The 24,380-nt window shown below is 37.1% G+C and overlaps 1 protein-coding gene across 23 annotated transcripts in view; it reads right to left on the reverse strand.

Moving 5' to 3' along the window:
• Positions 1-24,380, reverse strand: part of MEF2A (myocyte enhancer factor 2A) — a 152,721-nt gene that overhangs the window by 15,418 nt on the left and 112,923 nt on the right. For 19 of the 23 annotated variants that reach the window (XM_055277080.2, XM_055277081.2, XM_055277077.2 and 16 more), the window contains one exon: positions 10,926-11,113. In XM_055277080.2, the coding sequence (XP_055133055.1) occupies positions 10,926-11,113 (188 nt within the window). The other 4 variants (XM_063640027.1, XM_063640029.1, XM_063640028.1 and 1 more) reach the window with 2 other exon arrangements.

The following is a 24,380-nucleotide window of genomic DNA, read 5'->3' on the forward strand; positions in this document are numbered from 1 at the left end:
CATTTATCCACCGACTATGCCTGCAACAATTACCATTGTACTGTGGTGTTCTAATGGTGATTTACCATCTCTCGTTCTTTCTACATTGATTAATTAGTTATTTTCTAAGGAAGAGTTGTCCCTTTCCCCTTATTTATTCTATCATTTATATCAGTAATGGACTCAATGTTTTTTATTCCCTGGGCTATAATCCAATACTATTGTTATTTTGTTACTCAAATTGTTCTAGCTTTGGCCATTGGAAACTCTTGAAAGGTCAGCTCCTGTGACTTTTGACAGGCACTTTCTTAACCTCTGACAACCCTGGCTCATCCCGTTTCCCTGCCCCAGCTCTACAACAAACCATTTTTTTCCAAGCAGCCCTGAGTCCTTATATTAGAAAATGGTGTTCTGAAACTAAAATCTGAGCACGAGGTATGTTCAGTTACTAGATGTTATTGCCTCACAGACCTCTCAGCAAACAGAGCTAGGAAATACATGATGTATACTAATTCATATGTACACACAACTGTACCTTTTTTGTGTGTGCGTGACAGGGTCTCGCTATGTCACCCAGGCTGGATTGCAGTGGTACAATCAAAGGCCACTGCAGCCTTGACTTCCTGGGCTCAAGCCATCCTCTCACCTCAGCCTCCCAAATAGCTTGGACTACAGGGGCATGCTACCACGCTCGACTAATTTTTCTATTTTTAGTAGAGACGGGGTTTCGCCATGTTGGCCAGGCTGGTCTCGAACTCCTGAGCGCAACATCTGCCTGCCTCAGCCTCTCGAAGTGCTGGGATTACAGGCATGAGCCACTGTGCCCAGCCAGACACATACATATTTCTGTATCCATCTATCTGTGTGTATACACACACACATATGTGTATATATACACGTTATATACGTGTGTGTACACACACACACACACACACACACACAAACTCTTACTGAATCCTTCAACTATAACCCTGAAACATAAGCTCATTCTAGACCCCACCCCCCCACCCCCTGGGTTATCTGCAACTTTCTCCTCCAACCATGAGAAACCTGGCTCCCTTTATCTACAATGCCTATTTGTTTATTTATATTTTATATTTATTTATATGTCTATATGTCCAACCCTTTGTGTTTGTGTATGTGAGGGATGAATTTACCATCTAGAGTACAGTGATTTGCTACAGTTTTGTTGGTCTCTAACCTTACAGTATCCAGTCAAAACAGGTTCCAAATATACCAGGTTCTTTCTTCCTCATCCCTTCAATATCATCATGTTACTCATCTGTAATAAAGTTATATTCATGTGTGACAATATGCATTCCATTTTGGGCTCCCCCGGAATCTTTTTTTACTAAATTGCATTTAGTAAAAATCACTCTTTGTATGTAGTTTAATGAGTTTCAACAAACGCAGACCCATGCATCTAACAAAACAGCATCACAGATTAGTTCCATCACCTTGAAAATTCCCTCATACTAATCCTTTATAGTCAACTCCTCTCTCCACTCCCAACCCATGGCAGCCAGTGAGTTTTGCATTTTCCAGAATGAAATACAGATGGAATCATACACTACTGCTTCTTTTACTTAGCAAAATTCACTTAAGATTCATCTATATTGCTGGGTGAATAACTAGTTCATTGCTGAGTAGCATCTTTATATGGGTGTAGTGTCTTTATCCATGCATCTGTTGAAGGACATCTAGGCTAGTTTCAGTGTTTCACAATTATGAAAGATACAGATTTCTGTATAAGTATAGTTTTCAATTCATGTGTGTAAATACTCAAAGAGTGGCACTACCGGATTGGACAGCAAGTGCTTTTTTTTTTTTTAATTTTTAAGACAGGGTCTTGCTGTGTTGCCCAGGCTGGTCTTGAACTCCTGGGCTCAAGCAATCTTCCTGCCTTGGCCTCCCAAAGTGCAGGGATTATAGGCATGAGCCACCCTGCCTGGCCAGCAAGTGTATATTTAAATTCATAAGAAGCTGACCAACTCTTCAAAGTGGCTGTACCATTTTGCATTCCAAAGATACAGGAGAGATTTTTTGCTTTGCATCCTCACCAGCATTTCTAGTTTTTGGGTTTTCTTTTTTCTTTTTTTTTGACACAGAGTTTCACTAGTGTTGCCCAGGCTGGAGTGCAATGGTATGACCTTGGCTCACCACAACCTTTGCCTCCTGGGTTCAAGCGATTCTCCTGCCTCAGCCTCCAGAATAGCTGGGATTACAGGCATGGGCCACCACCCTGGCTAATTTTGTATTTTTAGTAGAGATGGGGTTTCTCCATGTTGGTCAGGCTGGTCTCGAACTCCCAACCTCAGGTTATCTGCCCGCCTCGGCCTCCCAAAGTGCTGGGATTACAGATGTGAGCCACCGTGCCCAGCTATTGCGTTTTCTTAAATTTTAGCCATTTTACTAGATGTGTAGTTGTATCTCATTAGGTTTTAATTTTCAATTCCCTAGGGCCTGATAATATTGAACATATTTTCATATGCTTATTTGCCATCCATGTATCTTCTTTTTGAAGTATCTGTTCAGATCTTGTGCCCTTTTAAAAAAGTTTTCTTACTGTTGGGTTTTACGAATTCTTAAAATATTCTGGATACAAACTCTTTATTGGATATGTGACCTGCAAATACCTTCTTCTCATCTGTAGGTTGTCCTATGCTCTCTGAACAGTGCCTTTCACAGAGCAAAACCTAAGTTCAACCTCCAAAACCTGACAACCTTCAATACGTCAGTTTTTTCTTTAAGGATCCTGCTTTTTGTGTTGGATTTTCTCCTCTATATTTCAGTTTCCTGTTTTAAATTTGGGTCTATAATCCAATTTTAGTTAATTTTTTAATAAAGTCTGAGTTATTTTCAAGTGGGTTGTTTCTGTTTTGTGTATGGATGTAGAATTGTTTCAACACCATTAGTTGTAACCACCATCCTTTCTCTGTTGAATTGCCTTACTACCTTTGCCAAAAACCCAGCTGAATATATATGCATAGGTGTAAATTTTCTGAGCCGTTTTGTCCACTGATCTACGTGCCCATCCTTTTGTCAATATCACACTTTCTGGATTACTATAGCTTTGTAGTAGGTCTTGAAATCAGGTAGTAGTAGTTTTTTTTTAAATTTTGTTCCTTCTTAAAATCATTCTAGCTATTACAGTTCCTTTGTCTTTACCTATATATTTTAGAATCAGCTTGTTAGTAACTACAAAAGAGCTTGCTGGGATTTTGAAATTGTGTTTAATCTACAGATCTGGGGAGAAATGTCTTCTTGACAATACTGAGTCTTGAAATCCATTAACATGATGTGTCTGTCTATTCACCTAGGTCTTCTTTCATGTCTTTCATCAGGGTTTTGCAGTTTTCAACATCCAGACTGTACATACTTTGCCAGAATTTTACCTAGATGTTTCTTTTCCTTCCTTTATTTGGGGTGCTATCATTTTTTTTTAAATTTCAAACTCCAATTGTTCACTGCCGGCATATAATCGATTTTTATATATTAACTTTGTACCCTGCAACCTTGCTAAACTCACTGATTGGTCTGAGTATTTTGTAATTTCGTTACACTTTTCTACATGAAAGAATGTATCTTCTGTGAATAAAGTTTAATTTCTCTCTTCCTGATATGTATGCATTTTATTCATTTATTTTTGCCTAACTGTACTGGGCTAGGACTTTTACTACCATGGTAAATATGACTGGTGAGAAAAAAAATATCATTACCTAGCTCCAAATACTAGAAGACTGAATGCTTTCCCCTTATAAAGTATTTTAGCTGTATATTTTATAAAGTATTTTAGCTATATATTTTATAAAGTATTTTAACTGTATATGTTTTGTAGATGCTCTTTATTAGGTTAAGTTCCCTTCTATTACTAGTTCATTGAGATTTTTTTTTTAATGATGAATAGATGTTGAATTGTTAACATTCTGATTATACTAATGAATTTTCAAATGTAGACTCAGCCTTGCATTCCTGGGATAAAACCAACTTGGTCTTGATATATTATCCTTTTCATATATTGCTCAATTTACTTAACTTTTTACTGAGGACTTTTGTGTCTAGAGTTCATGAGGAATATGGATTTGTAGATTTTTTTTCTTGTGTTGCCTTACTTTGGTTTTGCACTGGGGTAATGCTGACCTAAAACAGTAAGTTGGAAAGTGCTCTCTCCTCTCCTAATTCTTTCTGAAAGAGACTGTATAGAATTGGTATCACTTCTTTCTTAAATGTTTGATAGAATTTGCCAGTTAAATCATATGGGTCTGGAGTTTTCTGTTGTGAAAGGTTTTTAAACTAGGAATTCTATTTTTAAAATAGTTACTATTCAAGTTAACTATTTCTTCTTCAATGAGTTTAGTAGTTCCTTGGTAGTTTGTATCTTTCTAAGAATTTGCCCATTTGAACTAAGCTATTAAATCTATTCGAACAGAGATGCTTATAGTATGCTTTTAGTGTCTTTTGGGGAATGTATCTGTTCATATTTTTGATACTGATAACCTAGCTGGGTCTTCTCTTTTTCACTGGTCAGCTTGCATAGAGGTTTATCAATTTTATTGATCTTTTTTTAAAAGAACAGTTTTTGGTTTGCTTTTGTTTTCCTGTTTTAAATTCATTAATTTCTGCTCTTTACTTTTTCCTTTCTTCTGCTTGATTGGGGTTAAGTTTGCTCTTCTTTTTTGAGTTTCTTAAGGTAAAAGCTTAGATTACTGATTTTGGGATCCCTCTTTTCAAATATAGGCATTTGTTGCTATAAATCTCCCCTCATCACTACTCTAGTTGGGCCTCAAAATTTTGATGCTGTATTTCCATTTTCATTCGGCTATATGCATTTTCAAATTTCCTTTGAGATTTCTTCTCTGGTCCTTGGGTTAAAGTATGTTGTTTAATGCCTAAATATATGGCCATTTTCCTACTATCTTTCTGTTACTGATTTCTGGTTTGATTTCCTTATGGCCAGAGAATATAATATGCCTGATTTCAATTCACTGAAATTTGCCAGTTTGTCTCCTGGCACAGGATATGATCTTGGTGAATGTTCCATGTGCACTTGTGAAAAATGTGTTTTCTGCTGTTGTTGAGTGACGTGTTCTATAAATGTCTCTTAGGTCATGTTGGTCGAGTGTTGCTCAGATCATCTAGATCCTTACTGATCTTTCTGCCTACTTGTTCCATCAGTTACTGAGAGGGATATAGAAGTCTCCAACTACAATTGTGGATTTTTCTACTCACCTTTTAGTTCTATCAGTCTTCACTTTATATATTTTGAAGGTTGCTGTTAGGCGCATACACATTAAAGACAGTTATTTCTTGGAAAGTGGACTATGTCCCGTCCCTCTTTATCACTGATACTTTTCCTTGTTGTGAAGCCTATATTGTCTGAAATTAATAGGTCTGCTTTAGCTTTCTTTTTGGTGTTTGCAACGGTAAATTTTCTCCCTTCTTTTATCTATGTCTTTATATTTAAAGTGGATTTCTTGTAGGCAGCATTTTTTTTTTTTTTTTTTTTTTTGAGACAGAGTTTCACTCTTGTTGCTCAGACTGGAGCGCAATGGCATAACCTTGGCTCACTGCAACCTCCGCCTCCCAGGTTCAAGTGATTCTCCTGCCTTAGCCTACCAAGTAGCTGGGATTACAGGCGTGCGCTACCAAGCCCAGCTAATTCTGTATTTTTAGTAGAGACAGGGTTTCTCCATGTTGGTCAGGCTGGTCTCGAACTCTCGACCTCAGGTGACCTGCCTGCCTCAGCCTCCCAAAATGCTGGGATTACAGGCATGAGCCACCAGGCTTCTTAACACACACACACACACACACACACACACACACACATCTGACAATCTTTTAACTGATGTGTTCTCACCACATTCAATGTGATTACTTATATGATTGGATTAAAAGCTACCATTATCTTGCTTTTTGTCTTCTTTTTTCTCATTTCTTGGGCTACTTAGAACATTTTTTATATTTCTATTTTATCTCTTCTATTGACTTTATACTTCTTTAAAATTTTCTTCTGTAGTTGCACTAGGATTTATAATATACACCTTTAGTTACCTTGAGTTCATCTTCAAATAATATTTACATCATGTGTAGACTCAATTCCTCCCTCCTGTCTTTTGTTGTCCTATATTTTATTTTTACATGTGCTACAGAAACAAAATACACTGTTACTATTTTTACCTTATATAGTCAGATACCTTTTGGAGCAATTAAAAAGAGGGAAAGCACTCGGATCTTGGTTTCTTTTATTCTACATAAAAATAAATTAATGTTCCTTGGAGAAATGACTGATTCTAGGACTGGGGCAGAAAATACGCAAGATGAGCCTAGAACATATTATAGTGCCAGAAAATAAAAAAGCACCTGCTCCCCCTGAAAAAAAAAACCCCACAAAAATAAGGATATATCAAAAGGACACAGGAATCAAGTAGATAGCCCTCAAAAGCTGAAGCTAGAACAAAGCAATAGAAAAACATGGTACTGCATTATAAACCAAAGTATTAAAATAAACGCCCACGAGTCCATATTGAGAGAAATAAATGGTTGAATAAATGAGAGAGAAGAGACAAATCTCCTGTGCAGAAGAATTCGAAATAATTTATGTAGATATCCTTCTCTTAAGAAAGTGAAGCCTTAACTCCCCACTCCTTAAAAGTGTGGGCTGAACATGGTAATTTCCTAGCCAAAGGCTACAGTATGAAAAGCGGGAGAAAGAGTAACTTTACAGAAAAGAAACCTGTAAACACCTGTTAAACATCAGCCAGGTGACCAAATTAACATCAGCAATAGTTATGACGATTCGGGTTGGTCATCCCAAATCTGAAAATCTGAAATCTGAAATGCTCCAAGATCCAAAACCTGCTGAGCACCAACATGACGCTCGAATGCAGTACTCATTGGATCACTTTGGATTTCAGATTTTTCGATTTGGGATGCTCTATTTATTAGTATAAGGGAAATATTCCAAAACCTGAAAAAATATGAAATCTGGAATACTTCTGGTCCTGAGTATTTCAGATAAGGGATACTAAATGTAGTAGGCACTCTTGATATGATGTGATGAAAACGGCATCTTAATTCTATGGCCTACCTCCCTCAAACCAACAACCACAGTCTAAGCATGAGAAAAACATCAGACAAATCTTAACTAGAGACATTCTATAAAAATACCTGACTAGTACTCCTCAAAACTGTCAAGGTCATTAAAGCAAGTCTTAGAAACTCTCACAGTCAAGAGGAGTCTAAAGAGACATGATTGCTAAATGTAATGTGGGATCCTGGATTGGATCCTAGAACAGAAGAAGACACAAGGTTAAAAATAAGTAAAGCTGAATAAATTGCGAACTTCAGTTAATAATAACGTATCAGTACTGGTTCAATAGTTGTGACAAATACACCATATTAATGTTAATAATAGAAAAAATTATGTGTGGGGTATATGAAAACTTCCTGTACTATCTTCGCAACCTTTCTATAAATCTAAAATTGTTCTAAAAATAAAACGTTTATAAAATGTAGGGAAAACCATATTTTACTTATTTTATCTTCATTTACTGCATTTCCACTGTTCATTTCTTTGTGTAGACTCAAGTTTTTGCTGGGATCACAGTCCTGCTGAAGGGCTTCCTTTGACATTTCTTGTAGAGCAGGTCTGCTGGCAATAAATTCCCATGACTTTTGTTTGAGGAAATCTTCATTTCTCAAAGATATTTTTGGTGGGTGAGAATTTTGGGGTGAAAGGAATTTTTTAAAAATTTCAGCACATTAAATAATGTTACTCCCTTTTTCTTGCTTGAATAGTTTGTGAAGAAAAAAGTATGTTACTAATCCTTATCTTTGTTTTTCTGTAATGTATCTCTTCTCTAAGATTTTTCTCTTGATCTTTTGCTTTTAGCAGTCTGGGAGTGAGAGTGTGTGTGCGTGCATACATCTGTGTGTGTGTGCATGCGTGTATGTGTGTGTGTGTTGGCAGTAGTATTTATCCTGCTTGGTACTGATTATTATTTAAAATATTACTCCTAATCTGTTCTCTCTTCTCTTTTTGGAAGTCCAATTATAAATACGTTATACCATTTGATAATGGTGCATAGCTCTTGGATACTTCATTCTGTTTTTTATTTTGTCTTGTTTTCATTCTTCTTTGTATTTCAGCATGGGTAACTCCTACTAATAGACCTACAGGTTTTTCCCTCCTGCTAAGCTATTAGTGCAAGACTCAAGTTAATTTCATTAGAAGCCGGACCGGGTTTGAGCCTTACTGTTGCTCTGGTTACCATCAGGGCACCTACAACCAGCTTCATATCCCTCAGGGTGTGGGGATCTGCATGGCAGGTTTTCGCCTAGTGCCTGCTCCACTCTCAGCTTTAAGTCATCCCCTCTCTTGTTGTGCCTCAGGCTGTGGCCTTCTCAGTCATCCTGCCACTCTCCTGGCATCGCTCCATACTGAGCATGCCTTCCTGTTCCTTCACCACTGGTTGAGATATTTTGCCTTTTCCATTAAACAGGATTTCAACAGTGCCTTAAGAGTGATAATGTTTGTTGTTCGTCTTCTCAGAGATTAAAGCTTTTGTTTCATATTAGAGAAAGACGACAAAAAGATCCAGGCAAAACTTTTTGCCCCTAGTGTAGTGGCTACGCTTCCCCTCTCCCAGTTGTGTACCACACTGAGACCTTTTCAGGAGCTTCTGAGCACCCCATGGGATTCATGGAGGAAAAAAGTCTACAAGAGAACACAGACTCACCCTGTGTTATACTGCAGCCCCCAGGAGTTTCACACAGTTCTGTCAGTGTACACCTGGCCTCCAGCAATTCACCAATCACCCTAGCTTAACTCTTACCATCTGTGTCTTGCCTAATGCTCAAATGTCATCTCTCCTTACAGTATCTTTGACTCTGGAGTATCTGGGCCAGTTGGTTGCTGTGAAATCTCAGCACTATAATGAGTTCAAGGAAAATTATGAACTTTCTGTATATCCAAGTTTTTTTAATTGTGAGGCTGGGAGTGACTGTTTCCAGATTTCTGTATCGCCAAATAAAAAAGTACTTGTTTTTTGACCTGGACTATAAGACTTAAAGAGATTTGGTCCTGGCTCTATTTTGAACTATCTTGGACAAGTAATAACCTTTAACTCAGTTTTCTCATCTCTACCTTGCAATGACACAGGCTAATTGAGAATTAAATGAGACAATATACACATGAAGGTGCTATGGAATCTATAAAGCATTATACCAAAGTGGAATTATTATCTAAGCCTGACAGCATCACTTTCACTTAGCAAAAACTCTAATGGTAGTTTAGCAACTGCTCAGTAGAGAACACCTGGTGTATCATTTAGTATAGTAGTAGTCAAACAGTTGCTAAACTAAGAAGTTTTAAAACTTGATTATATATTCTAGTTTTTTTTCTACAAGAAGCTAAGGGGGATAAATAGATTCTCCTGTTTTTTATGAACAGACTTAAGACTCAAAAACAAATGAGACTAGAACCCTAAAGCCGTCATCAAGGAGTGGAATAGAGGCTACCTGCATTCTTTATACAGTTAAATAGAAAGGTTATTTGAGAAGGAATAAGCAAATAAAATTAATTGGAGAATAACTCACTCAAGTTTGTGTGCTTTCTTCCCCTATCCTACAATAGTTCTGTGATATGCAGAATTTTTTCTTTTTCTTTTTTTTTCTTGAGACAGAGTCTTGCTGTCACCCAGGCTGGAGTACAGTGGTGCGATCTCGGCTCACTGCAAACTCCACCTCTTGGGTTCAAGCGATTCTCCTGCCTCAGCCTCCTGAGTAGCTGGGATTACAGGCACGCGCCACCACGCCCGGCTAATTTTCATATTTTTAGTAGAGATGGGGTTTCACCATGTTGGCTGGGCTGGTCTTGAACTCCTGACCTCAGGTGATCCGCCCGCCCTGGCATCCCAAAGTGCCGGGATTACAGGTGTCAGCCACTGCACCCCACCTGGTATGTAGAATTTTCTGACAAATAGTTTAGTGCTTCTCTCACAGAAAGGCATGTTTAATTGATTAATGAAAGTATACAAAGTACAGAGAATAAATAAGTCATGTTTAATGCTTCTAGCCTGGTAAAATTAAAATTAAACATAATAATCTCTCTGTATTTTACTTTTTAAAAACTGATTCGAGGGGGTTTTCTCCTTGTTTGAATCCCCCCTCCGTCTCTGTCGGAGGGAGCTGTTTTCTCCTTCCTTCCTTCCTTCTTTCTTGGCTACTAAACTTCACTCCTTAAAACGACTCAAAAAAAAAAAAAAAAAAAAAAAAAAACTGATTCGAAATGTGTTACATATTAATGGAGTACATGCGAATATTTGTTACATTCATAGAATGCATAATGATCAAGGTCAGGGTGTTTGGGGCATCTATTACCTTGAGTATTTACCCTATTTGTTGGGAACATTTCAAGTCCTCTTTTCTAGCTACTCTGAAATATACTCCATCTGCAATGTTGCTAACTATAGTCACCCTTCTCTCCTATCAAATACAGGGGTATATTTATTGTATCTAAGTGTATGTTTTTACCCACGAATCAACCTTCTTCATCCCGTCTCCCACCCACATACCCTTCCCAGCCTCTGCTATCATTCTATTCTCTATCTCCACAAGACCAATTTTTTTAGGTCCTACATATGAGTGAGACCATGCAGTATCTATCTTTCTGTGCCTGGCTTATTTCACTTAACACAATAACCTCCAGTTCCAACCATGTTCATATTTAGCTTTAATTTTAAATAACCGTTAAGCAAATTTCCATCATCTGATTTTTGTGTATCTGAAATAGACTTGTCTCTTCAAATACTAATTTTGAATGGAAATATTTGTTAGGAATAGGTGTAGATTCTACGGTGGCACAGAAAATTCCAAAGGAAGCTACAGACTGACTATGTATAAAATGCGTGTTTTAAAGAATGAAGTTGAAGAAAGGTTCAACTTACTAGTGGAGGCATCATGCCCTTGCTTGAAGGGGGGATGACAACTCGAAGATCTGGTTTTCTACTGTTCATTCCAAGATTACCACCACCTGGTGGAGGGGGAGACTTTGTAGGCATGACTTTGCCTAAACTATTTGCACCAGTAGCTCCAATCAAATTTGGAGAAGCTCTTGAGTTTACAAATCCATTCCCTGGGGGGAAAAATATCATTCAATAATGTGAGAAGAGTTATTACGATACTTTGGCACAAACAAATCAAGTTTTCCCCAGTCTGAGTTGCAAATAAATTTTATAACAAAACTCACTACAGGTTTGAGTATCCCTTATCTGAAATGCTTGGGACCAGAAGTGTTTCTGATTTTGGAATACTTGTATTACATACTTATGGGCTGAGCGTCCCTAAACCTGAAAATCCAAAATCCTCCAATTAACACTTCTGAGAATCACGTCGTGCTCAAAATGTTTCAGATTTTACAGCATTTTGTATTTGGGATACTCAACCTGTGGTAACTAATGAAGTACCTTTGGATATCTTAAAAATAAGCAAAGGAAGACAAGCAAAGTCTGAAATACATATAAAGCTTAAGACTAATGATACCTGCACAGCATTACTGCTTGGACTTGCTGAAAGAGATTTAACACACAACACATTTCTGGCCAGGTGCAGTGGCTCACACCTGTAATCCCAGCCTAGTTCGGTATGCTGAGGAGGGTGAATCACTTGAGGTCAGGTGTTTGAGACCAGCTTGGCCAACACGTTGAAACCCCGTCTCTACTAATAACACAAAAATTAGCTGGACGTGGTGGCGCACGCCTGTGATCCCAGCTACTTGGGAGGCTGAGGCAGGAGAATCACCTGAACCCAGGAGACGGAGGTTGCCGTGAGCTGAGATCATGCCCCTGCACTACAGCCTGGGTGACAGAGTGAAACTGTGTCTCAAAGAAACAAACAAGCAAAAGACCACATTTCTAAGAGGGCATCTCATACTGGGGACTAAAATAATGGAGGTATTATAGAAAAATGTCTGAGACCAGCCTATTCAATCACTCTTGTGAGAGCAAAGGCACTGCTACTACTAAGTTCTGAGTAGTGAACTAGGTATCGGAGCAACTTCTTAACTGCAGCTTATTCAGCACTCATTTCTAATGCCCCATTTTCACCAAGTACTTCTTCCTTATGGCTCTACTTCTACTGGTTCTGTTACTTCAGCTTCATCGAGGTTCTTATTAAATATTTCTGATTTATCTCACTTTAATCATCTTATTCCTAAACTTTCCGTAACAGAACCTTCCATCTCTCTTAATGAAATAAGGAAAAACGCACATTCTGATATATGCTCTATGTATATAATACTTTTGGGTACCAGTTGAGATATAAAATAAATATGAAACCATCCTGTTTTCATGAATACTGTAGTCAGTCATTCTACTTCTTCCCATGTATAGCAACCAAGTGGACTGGGTGAGGCTGACTCTCTGCAACCCTCCCTCCAACCCCCAGATGAACTCAGTGATAGGCATTTGACTCAGGTCATTCTCGCTCACCACAGTGACTGGATGTGGTAATGACCAATCAGAACCCGGGTAAAACAACTGTTCCATGATTATCAGGGAGGCTCCCACATTCCCCAAACTGTGCCTGAGGAAGCATTTTATTTTTATTTATTTATTTATTTTTGAGACAGAGTCTTGCCCTGTTGCCCAGGCTGGAGTGCAGTGGCGCGATCTCGGCTCACTGCAAGCTCCGCCTCCCGGGTTCACACCATTCTCCTGCCTCAGCCTCCTGAGTAGCTGGGACTACAGGTACCCGCCACCACGCCCGGCTAATTTTTTGTGTTTTTAGCAGAGATGGGGTTTCACCGTGTTAGCCAGGATGGTCTTGATCTCCTGACCTCGTGATCTGCCCACCTCAGCCTCCCAAAGTGCTGGGATTACAGGCGTGAGCCAACGTGTCCGGCCAGCATTTTATTCTTAAGTCATTTTGAGACTCAGAAGAAGGCCGGAATGAGGAAAATGCTGATACAAAAAGGAGAACAGCAAATAAATGATGTAAAATCCCTCATTAAGCCATGCTTGTAGTCTGTACCACTTCTGGATCTTTTGGTTACATGTAAGTTAATACATCCCCTATAGAATTTAAGCCTGAGGTAGTTTTCTGTTAGTTGCAACTGATAGTATCCTAATAGAAACAGCTACTATTCACCAGCTTGCAGTCCAACAGCAGAGATCATGACACAAATAAAAAGTAGATAAGTAAGCAGTGTACAGAAACATATAATGTGCATTTATAAAACAGAGGCTACAGTGTGCTATTTCAATTTCAAAGTAAATCACAAATAAAGCAGGGAAGAATAAAAGAATAAGTGTTTATTACAAAGCTGGCAAAGAACAAAATATTCAGAATAGTGAACCAGAGGTTCCTGATGAGCCAAACAGGCCTCTTAAGTTCTCCGGGTAGGACTCAGCATTCACATGTCATTAAGACTAGCAACTGTCTAAAATTGGAAAACACAGAATTACCTTTACTATTTGGAAATTAAAAAAATTCAAATATCTATTACGTATACAGTACTGTGCCCCTGGGAGGGTGTATGTAGAGAAACCATAAAAAGCCTACAGGTCTTCAAGTAGCTTGTCATCTAGTTAGCAAGAGCAGGCATATCACATAGGCATGAATATACCAAAATTATACTCACAATATGGGCAAACTAGAGGTAACCACACAAAATTTACAATGAAATAGAAAGCACTGATAACAAATATATCGGCTTAATTAGGAAAGCCTTTGTGGGATTAACTACTGAGCAGTCTGAAATGAAGAAGAACAGAAGAAAAGAGAAGGCAGGCATTATGGATAAATGTGAGAAAAATATATTAAAGCACGAACGAACAAGGTGTGAGTGAGGAATGTCAGAGCAGATAAGCCTGGATAATCCACAGCTTCAGGGACCATCAGAAGGAAAGAGTAGCTGTATTTGTTCTGCTCCTTTCATTCTACTATAAAGCAAAAAAGAAAACTTCAGAATTCATGAAAAATAAGCAGACACTAGGTGTTACAAATACACACCCACACCCAGACACATGCAAGGACTAACAAAAACTGAGTGTCTGCTGTGTGCTTAACACTGGTCTAAAATCCATCCTAATAATCTCATCCTGACAAGACTGCATTCTGAGACGTAAAATGGTTTGCCACTAGGTCAGATGTGGTAGCTGATGCCTGTAATCCCAGAACTTTGGGAGGCTGAGGTGGGCAGATTGCTTGAGCCCAGTTCAAAACCAGCCTGGGCAACATGGTGAAACCCCATCTCTACAAAAAAAATAAAATAAAATAAAGAAAAATTAATAGGACATGGTGGTGTGCACCTGTAGTCCCAGCTACTAAGGAGGCTGAGGTGAGCCCAGGAGGCAGAGGTTGCAGTGAGCCAAGACCACGCCACCACATTGCAGCCTAGGTGACAGCATTAATTCAATCAAACAAAGACAAAGTAAAAAAAAAAAAAGAAAAAACAAAAACGAACAAAGCCTCCAAAAAATTTGAGATTATGCTAAACAGCTAAACCTAAGAATAAGTGGTGTTCTTGAGGAAGACGAGAAATCTAAAAGTCTGGAAACCATATTTGAGAAAATAATTGAGGAAAACTTCCCTGGCCTCACTAGAGATCTAGAAATCCAAATACAAAAAGCTCAAAGAAGACCTGGGAAATTCACTGCAAAAAGATCGTCACCCAGGCACACAGTAATCAGGTTATCTAAAGTGAAGACAAAGGGAAGAATCTTAAGAGCTGAGAGGCAAAAGCATCAGGTAACCAACAAAGGAAAACTTACCAGATTAACAGCAGATTTCTCTCCAGAAACCCTACAAGCCAGAAGAGATTGGGGTCCTATCTTTAGCTTCCTCAAAACAAAATAATTGCTGGTCAAGAGTTCTGTGCCCAGCAAAACTAAGCTTCATGAATGAAGAAGAGATAGTCTTTTTCAGACAAACAAACGCTGAGAGAATTCACCACTACTAAGCCAGCACAACCAAGAAATGCTAAAAGGAGTTCTAAATCTTGAAACAAAACCTGAAAATACACCCTCCTTAAATCATAAATCTCACAGGGCCCATAAAACAATAGCACAATGAAAAAAAAAAGTATTCAGGCAACAACTAACACAATGATTAATAAAATAGTACCTCACATCTCAATATTAACGTTGAATATAAATGGCCTAAATGTTCCACTTAAAAGATACAGAATGGCAGAATGGTTAAAAATCCACCAACCAAGTATCTGCTGTCTTCAAGACACTCACCTAACACATAAGGACTTACATAAAGTAAAGGGGTGGAAAAATACACTAGAAAATCTAGAGGAGATGGATAAATTCCTGGAAATATACAACCCGCCTAGGTTAAATCAGGAAGAAATAAAAACTCTGCATGGACCAATAACGAGTAGCGAGACTGAAACAGTAATTTTAAAAACTGCCAACAGAAAGAAAAGTCCAAGACCAGATGAATTCAGAGGTGAATTCTATCAAGCATTCAAAGAAGAACTGGTACCAATCTTATTAAACCATTACAAACAACAGAGTAAGACAGAATCCTTCCTAAATCATTCTATGAAGCCAGTATCACCCTAATACCAAAACCAGGAAAGGATATAACAAAAGTAAACTACAGACCAATACCCCTGATGAGCACAGGTACAGAAATCCTCAACAAAATAACAGGTGTCCGAATCCAATAGCATATCGAAAGAGAATACACCATGATCAAGTGGGTTTCATACTAGGGATGCAGGGATGGTTTAACATACACAAGTCAAAAAGCAAAACTGGCATAGAAGGTGCATATCTTAAAGTAATAAAAGCCATCTATGACATCTTTACTGGATTCAGTAAAGTTTCAGGACACAAAATCAACGTACACAAATCAGCAGCACTGCTATACACCAACAATGACCAAGCTGAGAATTAAATCAATTAAATTCAACTCTTTTTGCAACAGGTGCAAAAAAAATAAAATACTTAGGAACATAACTAACCAAGGAGGTGAAAAATTTCTACAAGGAAAACTACGAACCACTGCTGAAAGAAATCACAGATGATACAAACAAATGGAAACACATCTCATGCTCACGGATGGGTAGAATCAATATTGTGAAAATGACCATAAAGCCAAAAGCAATCTACAAATTCAATGCAATTCCCATCAAAATACCACCATCATTCTTCACAGAACTAGGGGAAAAAAAATCCTAAAATTCATATGAAACTAAAAGAGCCTGCATAGCCAAAGCAAGACTAAGCAAAAAGAACAAATCTGGAGGCATCACATTATTTCCATTTCAAACTATACTACAAGACTATAGTTACCAGAAAAGCAAGGTACTGGCATAAATACAGGCACACAGACCAACGGAGCAGAATAGAAAACCCAGAAATAAAGCCAAATACTTCCAGCCAACTGATCTTCAACAAAGCAAACAAAAACATAAAGTGGGGAAAAGACACCCTATTCAACAAATGGTGCTGGCATAATAGGCAAGCCACATGTAGAAGAAAGAAACTGGATCCTCATTTCTCATCTTACACAAAAATCAATTCAAGATGAATCAAAGACTTAAATCTAAGACCTGAAATCACAAAAATTCTAGAACACTGGAAAAACTCTTCTAGACACTGGCTTAGACAAAGGGTTCATGATCAAGAACCCAAAAGCAAATATGACAAAGACAAAAATAAATAGATGGGACCTAATTAAACTAAAAACCTTCTGCACAGCAAAAGAAATAATCAGCAGACAACCTAGAGAGTGGGAGAAAATCTTCGCAAACTACGCATCTGACAAAGGACTAATATCCAAAATCTACAAGGAACTCAAATCAGCAAGAAAAAAACAAATAATCCCATCAAAAAGTGGGCAAAGGCCATGAATAGACAATTCTCAAAAGTAGATACACAAATTGCCAAAAGACATAAGAAAAATGCTCAACATCACTAATTATCAGTGAAATGCAAATCAAAATCACAATGAGATACCACCTTACTCCTGCAAGAATAGCCATATTTTAAAAATCAAAAAATAATAGATGTTGGCATGGATATGGTGAAAAGCAAACACTTATACACTGCTGGTGGGAATGTAAACTAGTATAACCACTGAAGAAAACAGTACAGAGATTGCTTAAAGAACTAAAAGTAGAACTACGGTTTGATCTAGCAATCCCACTACTGGGTCAGAGGAAAAGAAGTCAGTATATGAAAAAGACATTTGCGCACACATGTTTACAGCAGCACATTTTGCAACTGCGAAAATATGGAACCAGCCTAAACACCCATCAACCAAAAAGTGGATACAGAAAACGTAATATATATATATATATGTACACCATGGAATACTACTCAGCCATAAAACGGAACAAAATAATGGCATTTGTGGCAATCTGGATGGAACTGGAGACCATTATTCTAAGAGAACTCAGGAATGGAAAACCAAACATCACATGTTTTCACTTATAAGTGGGAGCTGAGCTATGAGGATGCAAAGGCATAAGAATGATACAATGGACTTTGGGGACTCAAGGAGGAGGGCTGGGAGGTGGGTGAGGCATCAAAGACTACATATTGGGTACAGTGTACACTGCTCTGGTGAACTCCAAAATCGCCACTAAAGAATTTTTCCATGCAACAAAACACCACTTGTTCCCCCAAAACTATTGAAGTAATTTTTTTTTTTTAAATAAAAGGCCCAGGCATGGTGGCTCGCAACTGTAATCCCAGCACTTTGGGAGGCCAAGATGGGTGGATCACCTGAGGTCAGGAGTTGCAGATCAGCCTGGACAACATGGCAAAACCCCACTAAAAAAAAAAAAATGCTAAATTAGTGGGGCATGGTGGTGCATGTCTGTAATCCTGGCTACTAGGGAGGCTGATGCAGGAGAATTGCCTGAGCTGCACAGGCAGAGGCTGCAGTGAGCCGAGATCACGCCACTGTACTCCAGCCTGGGCAACAGAGTGAGATCCTGTCTCAAACAAAAGAATTTCTGAGTTCCAGATGATTACAGTGGTTTTTTTCTTCCTTACCCTCACCCAATTCCTGTTTCCTCCAAAACATTTACCAAGTGACCCACTCAGTTTTAATTCATATGTATGATCTAATTTTGCTGTGGGGACTGGTATTTCAGTTAACCTCATGAGGTTATTTCCTGCATTCTGCTTTCATTATCTTGAAGGGGTATGAATTAAATCCTTTCCACACCCCATAGAGTAATTTCCTGCATCCTGCTAAGCTTCAGAAAGCAATGCAGTTTAAAAAACAACCACTTCACCAGGTCATCCTGTCGAGTAGAGATCATATATGAGTTGGACATAGGTAATTGCTAAGCCGGACATTTGTAGAATTAAAATGTTTATTACATAATTTTATTCAAAAATAGGAAGGTTAAATAGAAACTTCATTTTGCATAACAGTACGAGAGTGTCAGATTAATAATTTTTTTCATATACAATGGCATGAATATGTGTTCTGATTCTGATATTACTTAGAAGATTCTTCTTTACTTGATTTATACTCAAATCTGAAGGAGAAAGTAGAATTTCCTCTCAAAGACAAAAAATGATGTAAAATATATAATTCAGAGCCACACATCATCAAGAAGCACAAATACTATTTTCCCATGTGCAGTCTATGGTGCTTCAGATAGATATGACGCTATGGTTAACTCATGAGAACCAAATTTCAAGAGTAAGAGGGGACTTAAAAGCACAGTATTTCTTGGTGTAAAGTCAGGAGTCAGTAGAAGATGATGATTAAAGGATGATGTAAGTGTTTGGTAACTTGCCAGGCTGAAGCTAAGAGAATCTCCTATGCATGACTTGTTATTTTGTAGAGTGCAGTGATATATACCCTAATATATACCTTCTTACCTCCAGCTCAATTTTTATTACAAAAATGAAGATATTTTTCAGATAGACTTTTGAGGTAAATACTTTCAGTATATAACTCATCTTGCCACAGTTTACAAACCTAGGAACTACAGTATCTACACTAAATGAATAAATCCAATTTAATGTTGTTAAAATGTGTTTCCAGTTTTCAAGGTAACTTGCTATCCTAACACAAATGTGAAAAATTGCTCTTGAGCAAACTGCATATCCACGCCTTCAGAAACTTAACAGAACTTGATCTCAATGACAGTCCTAGAGCTAGAAGATAGGTCGCTCAATTCCATCAGTCTGGCTCATATTTCAAAATATAAATCACATCAGCTGAAATAATGCAGTCAAGTAGCTGGCAAGTACTCTGTGTCCTTAGATACTGCTCTTCTAGGGTTAAACTGCAGACAATGATGTCATTAATATTTCACTATGAATTCATTTCAGAAGTCCAACTGATGTGTAAACTTCAAAGGATTCTGAAAAACTCATCCAAAGCAAAGTTCCATCAAATTTGGCAAAATTTTCATAAAATTTGACATTCAGCTGATTATTCAATAAACAAAAATACATTTTAACAGTTATAAAATTATGTCATTTGTACAAAGAACTGCTTGAGGTTTCTGAAAGTAGAAAAGATCACAGGTCTGGTTCAAAGGCAGTGAGTTATCTCAACTTATCAAACTCCTTGTTCTACTCTTTACCCCCTTCTCACTACTGCACTTGACTAGTCTAAAATAAAATAAAATAATAAATAAAGATCACAGGTTTTGAAATAATTGAATGTATGTGTACTTGATTCAATGAAATGTCTTGTAAGATGGACAACATGGATCCTGTCCAATAAAAATTTATAACAAAAATAGGCAATGCTCATGGGGTCTGCTCCTTTTCTTTCTGAATACTGTATTCCCCATCTCTATCCCATGTGGGCAGCCCCCAAAAGGCAACGTTATCTTCTTCTCTTTCAGAAACTTCAGCATCTTCATGAAGCATGAACGCTGAAGCACATATAACTTCAACTATCACCTCCATGTGAATGACTGAAAACTGGGTTTCTGCTTTGTCTTTCCTAATTTCCAGTCCATATTCAATAATCTGGTGGCCACTTTCACTTAGACATGCTGCTGTCATCTCAACTCAGCTTGTTCTAAAGACTTCTACTACTGCTGTCCTCCACTATCCCATCCCCACCTTCAGAGCAATCAAGCTTTCTTCATGGTATCTTTCACCTCTTCCATCTCTTCTTTTTAAATGCCAACGTGCCTGCTACAATGCAAACCCTTATTTTACCTTCATTTAACCCCAAATAATTCCAAGAGCATCTTGAGCCTCTCTATGTCTAGTACCATATGTTTTTTCTCTTTCTCAACATGTTTTTAAAAAGCGAAGTTGTTGGATATCTAAGACTTTATTTTATGCTTGATATTTTAAAGTGTGCCCAAAGTAAAAAGTCCCCAAAGTTATTTGAACTACAGTATAAACCCAGTATTAAATATAAATTCCCAGTAGAGAAATATACCTAGTAAATCATAATCAAATAAGCAAATTACCTCTATGAAAGATCTATACAAATTACAATATGTACAAAGCTGCCAAGTTTTATTTGCACAGATGACAATGGAAAACAAGTTATAAGTAAAAAATAAAGAAATATTCTAATTTACTACAATAAGATGTTATGACTGTAGACGTAACTGTATTAATACAGCATCACCGAAACTAGAAAAAGAGTGAAAAACACTTACAGTCCCACCATCTTAATGTAAGTATTATAATCTCTTGGGATTCTTCCCTTTTTGTTTTCCATGCTCATATTTTTTGCTCGTTTTAAATCACAACTAAAAAGAAATTCAGTTGAAATTTCATTTATATAATGTTGAATATGTTGATTTCTTCCTATTATTCATTACTACAAATAAAGTTGCAATGAAGCTTTGCTTATTCTAACTTACCTCTTCAGGAGAGATTCCCAAAAATGGGATTAGTGGGCTTGGAAGTATGAACATTTTTATGACAACTAAAACATCTTGTCAAAACCCTTCCAGAAAGATTGTTACTAACTTACAACGCCACAAAAGCACGTTATGAGATCATCAGTTTCACCATGCCTTCATCAGCACTGAATATCACAATAAAAAGTGCTAATAGTTGGGAATTAGTAAGTAAGAGTAGTATTTTATTTTTTTGTCATTTTAATTTGAATTTCATGAATACTACCAATGATGAATAACCTTTTCAGTTTTTAAAATACTAGTTAGGTTTCTTTTTTGAATTGTGTATTTTGGCACAATTAAATGCCCATTACTAAACATTCCCCTATCTGTTGCATGGATTTTATCTTACTTTTTTCCTCTGGAGAATGAGGAACACGTATTATCTCACGTAAAAAGACTGGGGGAAAAGTGGTCCCAGACTCAGCTGCTTCAGCAGCTCAACACTGAGGGCCACAAGCTTTTCACTTTATCAACCTTGGCATTTTGACCTGTCATCTTAAACTGACTTGTCTCATGATCTTAAGATGGATGCTGAGTTCCAGCTGCCACAGGCAGACAACAGTGTCCAAAGACTCAAAGGCTACCTCTAGTTTGTGCATGAATGTGAGTGTTGAGTGTCTATAAATTTTCTCTCTGGATTTTGGAATAGTATAAATACCACAAAATGTACATTATTTTCTCTTATAATTTAAAAACTGCCTTAGTATTTGTTGTTATAGTTCCTTTATTATTATATCTATTGTATTCTTTTATTTTCAAAACTGTTTTCTTGCTAACATAACACATAAACAGAAAATGTACAAAACAAAAACGTATAGGTTAAGGATTTATCATAAAGTGAAGATCCATGTAACCACCATTCAGATTAAGAATACTGCCAGAACCCCAGAAGTTTCCATAATTGGGCCCCCTAAAATATTCCCAGAGTCCCACCTACCCAAAGTAACCACTATTGTGAATTTTATAGTAATTTCTTGGTTTTTCTTTATGGCTCTGCCATCTATCTACACAAGCATCCCAAACACTATAGTTTTTTTGGCCTGCTTTTCAAACTTTATATAGTTAGAATCTTGAGTATGTATCTATCTTCTTTAATTCATGTTTGGTGACATTCATCCATGTTGAGAACGGCTGTGATTTCATTTTCACTGCAGTATAATATTCTTTCATATGAATGTACTCTTATATTTACCCATTCTACTGTTGACAGAGATCTGTACTATTTCTAGATAATGACTTTAACATGATGTTGTACACATTCTTTTACATATCTCTTGGTACTCGTGGTGCACAAATGCATTTCTCTACAGTACATAAGGATGAGTGAAAATGCTGGGTCACAGAATACACGTATCTGCAGCTTAGGCAGATAATGCCGAATGGTTGCAACAACTTGTACTCCCACTACCAGTGTATGAGTTTGTGCTTTTTCATAGCTTTGTCAATATTTGGTATACCATCTATTTCATCCTAGCAATTCTGGTGGGTGTGCAGTGTTCTCTCTTTGTGGTTTAATTTTGCATTTCCATGACTACCGAGACTGAGCATTTCTTCACGTTTATCAGATATTTCTTTTGTGAAGTGATGTGTTCTCATGCACATTTTCAAAAGTCGAGTTTTCTTTTTCTTACTGATTTGTAGGTATTCTTAAAAAAAAAAAAAAACACCTCTCTATTGATCGTATACATACTATATATATTCTCCCATTCTGTCTTGCCTTTTTACTCTCTTTACAGTGCTTTTGATTCACAGAGTTTCGAATTTTAACACAAGCAAATAAATCAATCTTTCCATTAGGCTTTATTTGGTTTCTTATTTAAGAAGTCTTTGCCTTTCCTGAGTTTGTTCAGTGCTTTAAAAGTCTCAAGGATGCCTCTTCTTTCAACAGTACATGGGCCTGAAGTATTTCAACTTTAGGGAAGCAGACAGAAGATGCAACAAAAATTAAAATATGAACAAGGCAAATGGACGACTCGTCTATAAACAAATTACATATTTGAAAATGACAATATTGGTAAAAATGATATGGTTTAAAGGTAACGCAAAGCTATCTGGAACTGATCTATCACGAGTTTCTAAACTGGAGCTGATACAGTAAGTTATGACACATACACAGATAAAACATATTTAAAACAAGTAGAATTTGCAATCCATGCTTATAATACAGAATAAACATTCTTTTCCAGTACACAACACAGACAAAAATTGAGCACATGCTGGCCTATAAAAAAGTATCAGCAAATTTCAGAGAATTTAATCATATAGAGGTAAGTTCTCTGGTAACAAAACAATCTGGCTAAAAAATAGTATCTAAAAGATAACTGGAAAATCTCCATGTATTTGAAATTAGGAAATATAATTCTAAATAACTTACAAGTTAAAGAAAAAGATATAATGGAAATCAGAAAATATTTTGAATTGAATATTAGTGAAAACATTCCATTTTATTAGTCTTTTAAATCATCAGTATTTGTTTTGTTAATTCAATTTATGTTTTTCTATTTCAGTATCGATACTTGTATTTTTATGGCCACTGAGACATCTTGCCAAAACCCTTCCAGAAAGATTGTTACTGATTTACAATACCACAAAAGCACGTATGAGATCATCTGTTTCACATGCCTGAAATAGAACATTTTCTATTTTCTATCTCAATGCTTGTATCTTTGTTATTTGGTTCTACCTACTTCAGGGTTTAATTTGCTGTCCTTTTCTGACTTTCTGAGAAGGAGGTTTAGCTCACCATCTCCCAGTCTTGTTCATAAAGGTTTAAATTTCTCATAAAGCACAGCATTATCTGTATTCCACGTTGAGTTTTATAGGCCTTCCCAATTTGTGGCTTGTTTTCTTGTTGTTGTTAGTTTTGGAAAATTCTCAGTGATTATCTCTTCAAATACTGCTTCTGCCCAATTTTCTCTGACTTTGCTTCCTGGGACTTCAATGTAATTTATGCTAGTCTTTTTTATTGCATGCTCTGGGTCTTCTTTTTAATTTTCCAACCCTCTGTGTCTCCAAAATTCTGGACAATTTTCTTCTATCTTATCTTTTAGTTTTTTAATTCTTGTATTTGCTTTGTCCAATCTGTTTTTAAGCCCATCTGTTAAGTTCTTAACATTACGGGTTTTTTTTTTATTCTAAAATTTCCATTTTTTAATAAATTTCAGTTCTCTGCTAAAATTCTCAATCTTTTTTTTTTTTTTAAATACCCTTGAACACAGTAAACACTGTTATATTAAAGTCAAAGTCTGTGCCTAATAACTCCAAATTCTGGAGTTCCCAGGAGGCTGATTCCATTGTTTGTTTACTTCTGCAAGTTTTCATTTGCTTTATTTGTATGTGTGCCTAGTTCAGCTTATGTGCCAAGTTAGAAATAATAAAGTCTGAGATGGTGTTTTATTTTATTTATTTATTTATTTATTTATTTATTTTTGAGACAGAGTTTCGCTCTTGTCGCACAGGCTGGAGTGCAGTGGCATGATCTCGGCTCACTGCAACCTCCACCTCCTGGACTCAAGCGATTCTCCTGCCTCAGCCT

Source organism: Symphalangus syndactylus, chromosome 5 (genome assembly GCF_028878055.3).
Source record: "Symphalangus syndactylus isolate Jambi chromosome 5, NHGRI_mSymSyn1-v2.1_pri, whole genome shotgun sequence".
Lineage (NCBI taxonomy): Eukaryota > Metazoa > Chordata > Mammalia > Primates > Hylobatidae > Symphalangus > Symphalangus syndactylus.